The 13655-nt window shown below is 35.5% G+C and overlaps 1 protein-coding gene across 1 annotated transcript in view; it reads left to right on the top strand.

Moving 5' to 3' along the window:
* Nucleotides 1-10259, top strand: part of LOC129272480 (dysferlin-like) — a 32231-nt gene extending 21972 nt beyond the window's left edge. The window contains exons 21-28 of the mRNA XM_064107884.1: nucleotides 257-411; nucleotides 803-1043; nucleotides 2470-2565; nucleotides 3156-3294; nucleotides 4263-4362; nucleotides 5157-5341; nucleotides 6668-6777; nucleotides 8843-10259. Of these exons, the coding sequence (XP_063963954.1) occupies nucleotides 257-411; nucleotides 803-1043; nucleotides 2470-2565; nucleotides 3156-3294; nucleotides 4263-4362; nucleotides 5157-5341; nucleotides 6668-6777; nucleotides 8843-9023 (1207 nt within the window). The 3' untranslated portion in view covers nucleotides 9024-10259. The remainder of the gene's footprint in view (nucleotides 1-256; nucleotides 412-802; nucleotides 1044-2469; nucleotides 2566-3155; nucleotides 3295-4262; nucleotides 4363-5156; nucleotides 5342-6667; nucleotides 6778-8842) is intronic.
* The last annotated feature ends 3396 nt before the right edge of the window (nucleotides 10260-13655 follow it).

Genomic DNA, 13655 nt, shown 5'->3' with positions numbered 1-13655 from the left:
AAAACATGTGCATAAGAATGAAAAAGGGTATTGTGATAATGTTATCAACGTAATAATTTCTTAACCATGTTGCTAATGTCGATTTTCCATTTAATCCCTTTAATTCTTTATATTGACTTAGATATTGTATCAATCTTCTTAAAATTTTCACCACTAGTTATGTTATCAATTGAATAAGTAAGTTTATTATGTAATTGTCTGATAAAAATATAACAAAACACAATAATAAAAATTTCATCAAAATCATCTAATTCAGCACTGGGCCGAACATATGGAGAGACTCGGCAACTCCACGTCAACTTTTGGCCGAGTACTGCATACGAAATTCAATGGCGCCACCGAAGTTTGAGAACGCAGAACCTCCTACAGTTGTTGAAGTCGGAGGAGAGACATACAGACTCGCCGAAATTGGTAAATTTCTTTTTTTTTCTTCTTCAAATTTCACACACCTGTTGTTATTGATTGTATATGATACATATAATGCTATTTAGTTATTTTAAGTCTAATGATGATGCATATTTTGTTTTATGCATTGACTTAACTCTTTTGACCAAACAATACTTTTCTGATTTGTATTTTGTTGGAAATGAAATTGAATCTACCTCCAATCAAGGGCCTTTACGTGCTAATTATAGTCATCAGAAACAATGTATGCCTATTTATATATTGATGGATTGCAGTGGTATTCGATGTCTTGATTTTAGGCTCTTTTTAGTAACTTATCTTTTAAAAAATAATCTTAATAATTAGGAGAAGAAAAAGTAAATTTTTATTTTAATCATGGGGATTGTTTTTGTTGTAGAGCGTCACAAGCAGAGGAACGAGCACTGGGGACCTGCCGACCAGCGGCTAGCATTATACGTCCTACACGCACAAGGTTTAGTACGAGAACACGTAGAAACTAGGTGTTTATACAACTCAGCCATGCCTGACCTACCTCAGGGCCAACTCGAGATGTGGGTGGACATGTTTCCCACGGACCCAAACAACCCTGCTGTTGCTCCTGGACCCCCGTTTCATATCTCTCCAAGAATCCCAAAAAAGTTAGTCATCCCTTCGGTCAGCTCTTACTGTAGTATATTCATAGAGCATCTCTAATAGCTCCATGGTATATTCATGCAATCTTCATGCTTGTGTGTGCTGGATGTGGGTGTATGGAGCACGCGTGTGTGCATTTATCCATGGTGGGGAAAACAAGAACACATTCACAAACTTCACATTTGGACCGAGTACTCACTGCACACTGAGGACATCCTCAGTATGCGGCCCATTGCAAACGGTCCCAAGTTATAAACTTTAGTTTTTAGTGGTAGTTGAAATGTCCTCGATTTGCAATAATAGGCCTATGCGTTGTCCTCAGTTCTATAGCCAAATTTCATTATGATCTTCGGCGTACCAATTCCTGCTGACACTCAAGTCCTCAGTTATGTAGTTAAATGATTTTCTGAATAAATATGTACTCGGTTACCATGCACAGGGTGATTGTGCGTATGTGTGCGTGTTTACTTGGTCAGATAAAATCACTGGCGCCTTGTTATGGAGGTGCGATAGCTTAATGGTAGTGCGGGGGTTTCGGATTGACGGATTCCAACGACCCGGGTTCGATTCCCACTTTCTGCGCTAGTGCTTTTTGTTAAAGCATTGATCCTCATTACCAGGTCCTTTCGAGATGACCTTAAGTCATTCATGCTTACATGCTTTCTTAGCAATCAGGTAAAAAAAAATCACCATCACCATTCAATTACAACCTTTAATGTTACAACCTGACAGATGAGATTCATGGTTCAAGCCTCGAATTCTATGCGGTGCGCGTGACAAACACCTCTTTATATTCCTTGGTATGATATCTTTTCTCGTTAAGGCATTTGCATGGTCGACATAATGTAAATACAATTAATTTGTATTCTATTACGGAATTTATTTCCGAATCTTATCTTTAGTAGATCTGAAAACATCGGTACTTATCTTGGTTGTATCATAAATTGATGATCACCATTTTTTTCGTTATTCAGAACGTTATTAAGAGAAAACTTATTTTTAAAACATTATGCACTGCCTTTTTTTGGTTTATGAATATTTCCGATGATGAATTCAATTTTCTTATAATTATTTGGGACTTTCCTTGACGATTTTCGTGTATTAATTGTATTTGTTGTTATTGTGATCCACTCCCGTCTTTTGATATCGGCCATTATCTCTTTGTTTAAGAAATTAATGTCATCCATCTTCCATCTTTTTCAGACAATTAGTACTACTGTATGTATAATACTGTCTTTACTAATTGTTTTATAATTTGAAATTGCTTCTTTGGCACCATCAGACCTACTTACCACGGGCATTTTCGTTCTAAATCATCCATTGTATTGTTTTCATTACTCCATTAAAATAGTAGGATGTCTTATTAGATAAGCTTGCCTCTTCGTCTTGAAGGTCTATAATTATGTTTTAAAACTTTGCTGATATTAATAGGTTTCAAGTTCGTTGTATCATATGGAACACAATGAACGTTGATCTGCAAGAGGTCTCAATCACAGGAGAGAGAATGAGTGACATCTACATCAAAGGGTATGATTTTATCAAAATTTCCTTGAAATGTTTGTCAAAACTGTTTATGTACCGTGAACTTTACATAATGATAACCTATAGATGCTTCTTCTCATTTCCAATCCTCTTTGATTATTACTTGATGATAATTATAATGAACATCATTTTTATAGCGCCATTTATCTGTAAAAGTCACCGGCTCCCCAATACGTCATACGTTATTCACAAAGTTGCTAGAAAAGATTGACCTTCAGTTCAGATTTAAAGGTTTCACTCTCAATGCTATTACAATTACGAAATTGGATTGGTAGAGGGTTCCAACTTGCTTTACTTGTAAGTATCCAAAGCATTTAGTTTAAATACATATTTTTTAATTTAGTTTTCAAAGTTTCTGAACCATCCGAGTCGAGAACACGGGTCATACTCATATCCTTTTATAAACACACCATTTTGACTATTCTAAACTGTATGAGACGACGATCTATAAATCAAGTGTTGCATCAATCACTTCTTTATCCCTCCACGAATATGGCCATCTATATTACTTGAAATAAGGATATAAAGCCTATTTACTTTGTAAGTCAGTCTTCTCTTGTCTTTGGTTTCTTTAGATGGCTATCTGGAGTGGATGAAAAACAAGAGACCGATGTGCACTACCGGTCACTCAATGGTGAAGGAAACTTCAATTGGCGCTTTGTCTTTGACATGAATTACATCCCTCCAGAACAAGTGATAGTAGTTAAGAAGAAGGTAGTTATCATGCTCCCTCTTCCCTCCTCCACACCCCACCACACGTACCTGGGAGTTTGATCCTCCAACACAAGATGATTGTTTGAAAAAGAGAGAGAGAAAAAAAAGGATTTCTTAAAAAGAAATAAACGTCTGAGATTTCAGTTAGAGATTCGTGTGCAGTTGTACATCTCATTCAGAGTAATTCATTATGTTTAGTTTTTTTTATGAATTGAATTGGTTTGGTTTATTGGAAAAATATCAAACAGGCATCTCGAAGGCTGACAATGTTCAATTTACAAGCAAAAATCAACAGCAATAGTATAATTATACAATGATGAGAGATAAATCATAAGTTAAATTAACATCGATAAAATGCCAAATACAATTGATAGAAATAACAATAAATTTATTTTCTACTCGTATGTTTGAAATCAAAATACAGAAACAAACAAATAGTGCTAAATTAACAACGATGAACAAAAGCAGAAAATTAGTGGTTTAGTTGAAGCAAAGGTTAAGTGATTGAAATAAAGTAGATATGTTGTGTAGATAAAAACAGAACTAATATTACTTTAGTGCTCTCACATTTCCAGTTACTTGTGGGCCTATATTGTGTATGTGGGATAACTGGAAGCGTGCTTACTTTCTGATATAACTTTGCACTAATTTGATTTATTATCTGTATTGTTAATTGCGATATAACATTTTCTATCTAATCATGCATTGCGCAGTGCCTTGCCCATTTTTCAACTGAAGATCTTTATTACTATATGATGCACTAAACGTCAACACTGTTTTCTTTGTCAATGATATTCTATGTCAAATTTATACAAAATGAAAATACAGAGATGATAAAATTAATAACATGCGAAAGTGATATGCAGTGGGAACGGGAATAAGGAGCCATTGGGGGAAAATAATATTGTGAAATATCTCATTCTTGTTCAAAATTAAAATGTCATGTACCTTTTATTCCCCCAAATCAGGAACATTTCTGGAGCGTGAGTGAGACAGAGACGAGGGTTCCGGCTACATTAGTTATCCAGATCTGGGATAATGACAAGTTCTCTGCTGATGACTTCATAGGTATGTGGCATTATATGACTTCAGGGTCGATAGTTATTGTCAACCATTTGCAAATGGAATGCAGTGCTTCATTAATGAAATGAAAATTATCAGTATTTCATCTTTAACCTAATGTGGTCCTTTTCAGAGCCAATTTAGGGGCAATTTCCATCTTGCAGATATGTTGGGTTTTAGGCCAAGCATCATGGTATTTGATTAATGTAGAACAGATGTATTTTCAGATCAAGCTTTTATGAAAGTGATTGACACGACCTGATCTGGCCAGAGCCCGTCTTACAAAGAGTTGCGATTGATCCGATCAATCGCAACTATGGAAAGCCAGCAAAGTCAACATATGAAATGCATGTTTGTTAAAAAGAATCTAGATATGAATGTATATCCATAAAGTCATTGATTTCTTGACAAATTGGTGTGTTTTCCTTTGTTTACAAAGAACATTTTGCAAATTTCCTGTAGAAAGTATTATGACACTAATGGATTTCCATAGATCAATCGTAACTCTTTGTAAGACAGGGCCCTGGATGTAGAATATTGAATTTGATTTTTCAAATTTTATTATGGGTTGTAGTCTTCTATAACAGGAGTTTTCTGTTTGATATTCCTTTTGTTTTAAAGAAAAGTTTTCATGAAGAATTGAAAGAAGAACCAATGAGACATGGGACCACTTTAAACTTGGTCCAATCAGCAAATTTAGGTGCAAATGGAATTCACCCTGTTTGGAAATAAGACAGTATTAAAAAATGTCTTGAATAGACACCCCAATTATATTGTGACAATGTAATCCTCTCTTCTAGGGACTCTGGAATTGGACCTCAATCGGATGATGTCTCCAATCAAAAAGGTCAAAAGTTGTACAATAGAAAGGTTACCAGAGGGCGATGACCCGAGCCCCAACATGTCCCTCTTTGAGCGCAAGAGGGTGAAAGGGTGGTGGCCCTGTTACAACGTAGAGGGCGAAGATGGCAAAAAGAAGCTTGCGGTAAGAAACACAATAATAATAATAATAATAATGATAATAATAATGATGATAATGATAACAATAATGATAATGATAATAATGATGATGATAATAACAATAATAATAATGATAATGATAATGAAATGATAATAATAATGAATATGATAATAATAATAATAATGATAATAATATGGGATTTGTATAGCGCACATATCCACCTTGCTATGTGATCAAGGCGCTCCTATATTACCCCGGCTAAGCTAGTCTACCGATTTCGGTGAGCACAGCCTTTTGAGGAATTACTTCCCGCCCGTACCCATTTACCTCACCTGCAGGTGCCGTTTCATAAAGCTGTTCGTAAGTTAAGAGTGACTTTAAAAACGACTGATGATCCTAGCTTGTGCTAGATGGTATATTCATTGGCGATGGTTAAGCGCGTAGGAAAGGTTCACCAGTCGTTCTTAACGTCGCTCTTAACTTACGAACAGCTATATGAAACACCCACCAGGGTCGAGGGCAGCACAATGTGGGTAAATTTCTTGCTGAAGGAAAACACGCCATGGCTTGGAATCGAACCCGCTTCCTTCAGATTGAAAGACGAGAGTCTTAACGACTACACCACGACGCCCCCATATAACATTATTATGAATTGGTAACGTTGATTGATACTAATTTGTGGCATAGGCCTATGCTTATTCAATAACAGTATTACCGGTTAAAACCGGTAAAATAAAATGAAATTAAAAGCATAGCTTGTCTGGATAAGGTACAGTTGCCCTGGAAATAAAATAAGTCATTAATAAATTCACCAGACAAAAACCTTCCTCACAAAATACATAGTATAAAAACACATTTTGAGGTAATTCCTTTGAGGAATAATGTATGTATTAAATTAACAACAAAAAAATAACTTACATCGTAAGAATAGGCATATGTGTCCCTTTTGCCAAAAATTATGATAATTGCCTACACTGTCAAGCTCGACATAACATTTACCTAATCTGTCTAAACACATTATTTTTATAATGCTGCATGCTATACGTATTGTCTTCTTGTAGAGGACATAAATGAACTTACTAAAAATATAACAGATTTGCTATGTTTTCTGTTTATTGATGTGTCTGTAAATATATTTTCCAGGATGTCTTAGGAGTGGAATAATGCATGCTTAGTTACTCTAGGATTTTGTTTTAATTTCTCCGTACAAAATGTTGGGCCTGGTTTAGAATGAACAAATTTAATTTGCAAAACAAAGAACAAAGTACGAATCAGGCTGATATTCAAGATATATTCATGCATTTCTAAACCATTACTTTGAATTACATAAGAATGAATGTTTAATTTCAGGGTAAAGTTGAAATGGAACTGGAGATCTTAGATGAGAGTGAGATCAACGAAAGACCGACAGCTCAGGGTCGAGATGAACCAAATCAGCATCCTCATCTTGATGAACCAAAGTGAGTAACGATTTCAGGACAAGTGCCACTCTGATGATAACTGAAACCTCCATACCTACCTATAGTCCCATCATCACTTACTAATCTTCCCTTTCAGGGAGGATTCCTTCTATTCCACTTATCCATATATATGTACCTCTTATCGATTAAGATATGCAAGTGCTCCTGTGATCCTAACTTAAATCTTAATGGCCGACGCCAGTTAAATCCAGTGTGCCTACAATCACCTGCACCTAGGCACACTCATAAAATTACACATACACACACTTGCACATCTGTACACATCATCACCCACACTAGCACATCAACACAACTTAATCTCATTGCTCGTACTTAAGTATTACTGGGCCCACTAGCGTACCTAAGGGGGGGGGGCAGGGGGCTGTGACTGCCCCCCTGACGAGTCACAACTCATGCAGGGGACGTATCCCTGCCCCCCCTGACGAGTCACAACTGATCCAAAAAATGCAATGAAAACAGACGTGTGCTCCCTCTTTTGAACCCGAAGACCTTTTTTTTTTTTTTTTTTTTGCTTCTCAATTTTTTTTGTAGTAAGAAATCCTTTATTTTTGGTTGAAGACCTTTTTTTATTTTTATTTTTTGCTTGTCAAATATTTTCGCGGACGAAATATCCCCCCCAAAATTGCCCCCCTTCTGGAAATCCTAGGTACGCTAGTACCTGGGCCCCGTCTTACAAAAAGTTACGATTGATCCGATCAATCTCAACTGTATGGAAATCCATCCATACCATATATCTCCGAGTCGATCATTAGTAAACAAAAAGAATCCCACTGAATATTCAAGATAACGATGAATGTATGAATACACATCATATCTAGAAAATATTTTTGAACACAATTTGCAGTCATGTCGACTTTGCTGGCTTTCCATAATTGTGGGTGATAGGATTAATCGCAACTCTTTGTAAGATGGGGCCATGATTTCCACCCATTTCCCCAATCACACAATAATTTCTAAGTCATGCAATCATTCCTAACACACACACACGCGCACACATCCCATTCTCCAACTCATATTTCCTACTCGCACTTTAACCCACCCCCATCTCACACGATACCTCTCATGCACATATATATGTATAATAATAAACAGTCTATTCCCACATTCTCTTTTCTTTCTATCCTTTCCAATTAAAGAGTCTGAGTCCATTTTCACTTTTATCTTGATTATATCTATAAACTCTTTATTTGTGCAATTCATATATGGAAAATTCAACCACTATTTCTCAAGAAATAAGTAACTCTTCAAATTTCCATTTAATCAACCCTAAATTGCTTATTGCGCAGAGATCCATAAGACACCATGGTCCAGATTTGTGGAACTCTCTACCAGAGCCTGTAAAACAATCTTCGTCTCTTCACTCATTTAAGGCAAACGTTAAATCTATGTTATTATCAGAATATTTGAAGTAAAATTTCTGTGTCATATCCTTTTTATCGTGAATTTATTCCTCCTTCGATTTAGTCATTACCAATATCTTCATCATGACCACCATCATCTCCATGGCCTTCATCATCATCATCATCATCATCATATCACCGTCACCCTCAGCTTTATCATCTTCATACTATAATATTGCATGAATTCATGTTTCGTATTTGAAAATGTATGCCCATTCTGCTTTATAAATGTATTAATTAATTCAATTAGTATAAGTTTGGGATTGTCATTTTTTTCAAGCAATCTGCTTATGATGACAATCCTTCTCCTGCAAATTGTGAATATCATATAGTTAATCATTTTTGTCTGAAATTATCTTTTTAATACTCTTTATTTATGATTCATGCCAAAAATGCTAGCATATTATGTTTATTATGTTATGAAAAATGTATTATACGAATGTTATGGATGCAGAAGAAAACAATAAATCAAATCAAATCAAGATATTCTTATTGTAATTATAGTCATGAAATATAATGTGTCCTTTTAAGTAGCAAAATATGGAATATGTTAAAATAATCTGGCAGTGCAATTTTTCTTTCGTATGATACAAGAATTATTAAATTTTCATGTTTTATATCTTTTCAACTATTTTTTTGTACAGTCGGCCCGAGACATCATTCCTGTGGTTCACATCTCCATGGAAATCACTTCGCTTTGTCATCTGGAACAATTTCAAATGGCGTATCTTAATTGGTCTGCTCATTGTCCTTCTCATCATCTTCCTCATCCTCTTTATCTACAATATCCCAAGTGCCTCCATCAATAGCGTGTTCAGCGGCTGATTCAACAACGAATGCAATCATTTTTTATTGTGTGTTCAACGGTCAAATGAACGGTGTCGTTCAATGAAGATTGTAGTGTGTGTTTATCCACGATATAATAAGTACCTCGGTCAATATTGTGTTCAGCGGCTGATTTTACCACGAGTGCAATCATTTTCGAAGGCCAAATGAACGATGAGTTCAACGAATGATTATATTAGTCTGTGTTGTGAGTTTATCATCAATATTCCAAGTGCCTCTATCAACCAATCATGCGGTGAAATATGAATGAATTGATTTTTTGTTCAACATGAAATGTGTGTTTATCAGTAATACCTCTTTCAAGAATGTGTTCAGTGACTGATCCAACCACAAGCGCAATATGAACCATCTTGATTGTGAGTTCAATTTGTGGAATTGTCATCATAACTTTAAAAGTTTATAGATCTTGTTCATGGAAATTTGGGACATAAGAGTAACTATGTATCCCTGAATATATTGTGCATATTTCTGGTCAATTGACCAAAATCAAAGGTCATTTAGGGTCAATGAACTTTGGCAGTGTTAGGGGTATTTGTTGAATTGGCATCATAACTTAGAAAGTTTATGGATCTACACATGTAGTTCATGGAACATAGACATAAGGGTAATGATTGTTTTGCACATATAAGGTCACATGATCATGGTCAAAGGTCATGTTGGGTAAATGGACATAGTATTTTATTATCATATGAGTGTTTTCTTCTGTGAATAATTATTTAAAAGCTGTTTTTAAAGTCAGCACTGCTGGTATATCAACTCGCGTAATGCAGGCGAGACTGCCAGAGGCATTCCACTTGTTGCTTGTGTTCAATAGCATTGGTCTGCTAATCTGTTGAACAAAAATTCCCGATGCGGTTTTTTTTATTCTTAAAGTATATAAAAATTGGGTATTATTATTATTATTGTTACCTGCTTGAATTCTTCCAGGATTGTCTTTACTGTTATTTTTATTTGTGTTTTAACATTTGCAACTTTAACTACTTGTCAATGAAATTCATCTGCTAAAAATTATTTAATTTTTATCTGAATGTGCTTGATATCGTTCGTTTGGTTGCATTTACATTTTATTTTTCTTTGCTTGAAACAACGTGATATGAATTTGTTTTGAATGAAAGAGAATCGTGAACACGATTTATCATTCAGATAATGTCAAAAAATATTTTGCAAGAATTAATTTTATTCCAGCATTTGAAAATGTTACTGAAATGTCACGTTGATATATATTTATTGATTAACCTAGGGATATTTATTTAAAACAAGGGATTCGTATTAGTGCATGCCATTGCCAAGTCAAACTGTCTATTGTGAGCATGAATCTTGAAATTAGTGTGTAGGGTCTTTCTCTGTGTTCAATCTATCTATTTGTTTTATACATTTCTGGCCGTTTCCATACGTTTTCTTACAGACATTTCATTTACTAGTTTATGCAAAGTCCATGATGTGAAGATTCAAATTAGTATTTCATGGGTTTTTAAAGCTTTGGTTGGTGATATAAAACGAGAAGTTTAACTATAGTTTTGATAAAATTGACTGGTGTATTTGGTTTAACGTTAGTTTTATAGGGATGCAGAAGTAATGAACATGCTTCCGATATAAATCATTCCAAAGTTTGAGAAATGGTAACTTGGAGGATGATGGAGGTGAAAATGATGATGATGGTGATGATGACGATGATGTTGGTGATGGTGGTGGTAAGGTGATGACGATTGTGATGGTGGTGGTGGTAATATGGTGATGATGGTGAGATGATGATGATGATGATGATCGTGATGATGACGATGATGCTGGTGATGGCGATGGTATGATGTTGACAATTGTGACGGTAGTAAAGGTATATAATGATGGTGATGATAATGATGAACTTTCATCGTCTGTAGCAGTTCTGAAATTTGATTCCCTTTCAGTTCAGCTTGAATGTATTATAATGTGCTGTGTGATTATCAATGTACAATATTAGGATAAGTAGGCCTATTAAACTGAATTAAATTCGCTATATCTATAAATATTTATAGAGAGAGAGAGATGAAAATTATGATGGTTTAAACAAAATCACGATTTACATGCTGCTTGATTTGAAATTTCTGATTTGGGCAATTCTGAATAATTATGGTTATTGGTATGTAATTTTTTTCAAAGAAATTTTCCATTGAATTATAATAGATGATAGCTAGTGTGAACAGGGAGAGTCTTTATTGTGTAAGGAATTTGATTCATAAGTAACTTATTTGTTTAAAGAATGTGAAATAAATCAAAGTGTATGGGTATTTATTTAAGTCAACATTTTGCCTCAAACGCAAGAATGAAAGACACTGTCAGTGTTAGCTAGATTTAGTGAGAGGAGAAAATCTATATAGAAAATGTGAAAGCGGGATGAGCGAGAGAAATGTGAAATTGAATTTGAAGATTAGAAGAGGATTGGAGGAAGAACAAAAGGAAGGAGGAATATAAGAAGAATAGGAGAAATAATGAAAATAAATAGAATAGAATAAGTAAGGTTTAAAAGAGGAAAAACAAAGAAAATTGAAAGAAAAAGAAGGAAGAGAAAGAGCGGGCATAGATAGATGTATATAATGAGTGGAGGTTGGTAGATCCTAAAATGGTTAATAAGATTACGGAGAAGAAGAGGGGAGGAAGGAGGGAGGGAGTGAGAGAGAGGGGGGTACGGTATAGAATGAATTTCGAATGTCGGTCTTGTGTTATCTGTCATATATTCAATGATAACTTATGAAATCGTTTTTTTATACACCATTTTTTTTTTTGGGGGGGGGTTGTTTTCATGCTATGAAATGTAATATGTTGCTTTCGGTATATTTCTAATGCGTAGTAAATGAAATCAAATAGACAAAGAATTAGACAAAAGATTTTTGGAAGTAAGTAATTATTTACGGTCTACAAACGACATCAAAGCACAAAGAAGTTAACTAATAAGCTAGTCAGCGTAAAGTGTGCATTAATATATACTCGTTTAAGATGTTTTCCTCACATGCGTCTAGAATCTATGATTTTTTATAGGGTTGTCCAAATCAGCTGGTGTTTTTTGGTCTATACGAGCAAACAAACCTCTACCTATTTCAATATGAACCAACTATTTGACTAGAAATAAAAAGGTATTTTTTTGTTGCAGGCTCAGAAAAGAAAGTAAGTTTCTACGCCGACGTTATACTTGGTATGTATTCGTAATGCTGGGTGCCGTCAGGATATTTTGATGGCGGGGGGGGGGGGGGGGGGGGGGTTCAAGACGACCTTGTTTGACGTCATGTTTTTTTCTTCCGAAAAAATATAATTATGGGTATCATAGAGTTATATGGCTTAGACCCGCCCTTTCCATACTCCGTTTCCTTTGTCCTTCCCTTTTCTCCCTCATTTTCGTTTTCTTTTCTTCTTTCTTCAAATTACTTAAAAAGTCATAGCCGCGGACGCCCACTATTCCCATCATCGAGCTGCCCTCGCTTAGATGGCATAGATTAATTTTGACGGTTTTATGAATCTCTCTCTTTGAATTCATCTGGTCTCTCTATTCTTAGAATCTCAGCTTTCATAATTAATGTGAAATATATAAAGCGATCATAGCAATGACGGTGATCACAGGCCATATCAAGAGAAAAATCGAGTTTTGCGGAAAGGTCTTGCAAAACTTGCAAAATTACTTAAAATAAGGTCGTGATGATGCATATGAGTTCTGTTGCCCCAACTGCAACTGCATGCGTGACCAAATTATTTCCAAACACCCCCTACACGAGTTTTCTCTGTGTGTAAAATAACCCCCGAAACACGTTTTTCACGGGCTTCATTTACACATTTGGCCCCTAAACAAGTTTTCCCGTTTCCCAGGCCCGTTTCCAGGGTCGTTGCGTACAACCGCGTAGCCAGGATTTCATTTTGGAGGGGGCGGTAAATGCACGCGAAGCGTGCCAACACTTATAGAGCGCGCGAAGCGCGCTCCCTAGGGGGTGGGTGCAGGGAGTGGGAGTTTCCCCCTTTCGCGCGAAGCGCGAAGCTTTTGGTGTTTCATAAATTAAAATGAAAAGGAGCCGTCTCTCTTGTCTCTATAACCTATATCAGCTCCAATTCAGTTGACTATATTGTGATTTTGAACCTTGTTTTCAAAAGTGATTGTGAACGCACAAAAAGGAATACAATGGAGGAAATTAAAATCATAATAAACCCGCGCGAAGCGCGGAAGCTAAAGCGTTTTATCAATTTTTTTGCCATGAAAAGGGTCCCGAGAAAAGGGTATTCTCAAAGATATATTGAATACTTCCCTTGGAAATATCAGATTTGATTACAAACAATTTAGCGACAGTGCATATCTTTAACTCGCAAAACAGAGGAAAAGAAGTGTATATGCAGGGAGGAAGATATTCCTCCCCGCGCAGAGCAATAAAACTCTGAAATTTCAAAGGGCGGACGTTTCATCAAATGCAGATATATCTAATACCCCATCGGCTCTAATTCAATTGATTTCCTAAGATTATTGAACTTCATTACAAGGAAAATAGTGCGCAAAAAGTTGAAACTTCTGTGATTTATTAAAATTATATAAAAAAGGATGCCTAATTTCTTTGACTTATTCTGAAGCGCTTCATTTGAATTATAAAGAAACCTAAGTGT

The sequence above is a fragment of the Lytechinus pictus genome, chromosome 12 (genome assembly GCF_037042905.1).
Source record: "Lytechinus pictus isolate F3 Inbred chromosome 12, Lp3.0, whole genome shotgun sequence".
NCBI lineage: Eukaryota > Metazoa > Echinodermata > Echinoidea > Temnopleuroida > Toxopneustidae > Lytechinus > Lytechinus pictus.
Note: the sequence above shows the minus strand (reverse complement) of the source record. Positions and strands in the feature narration are given on the sequence as shown.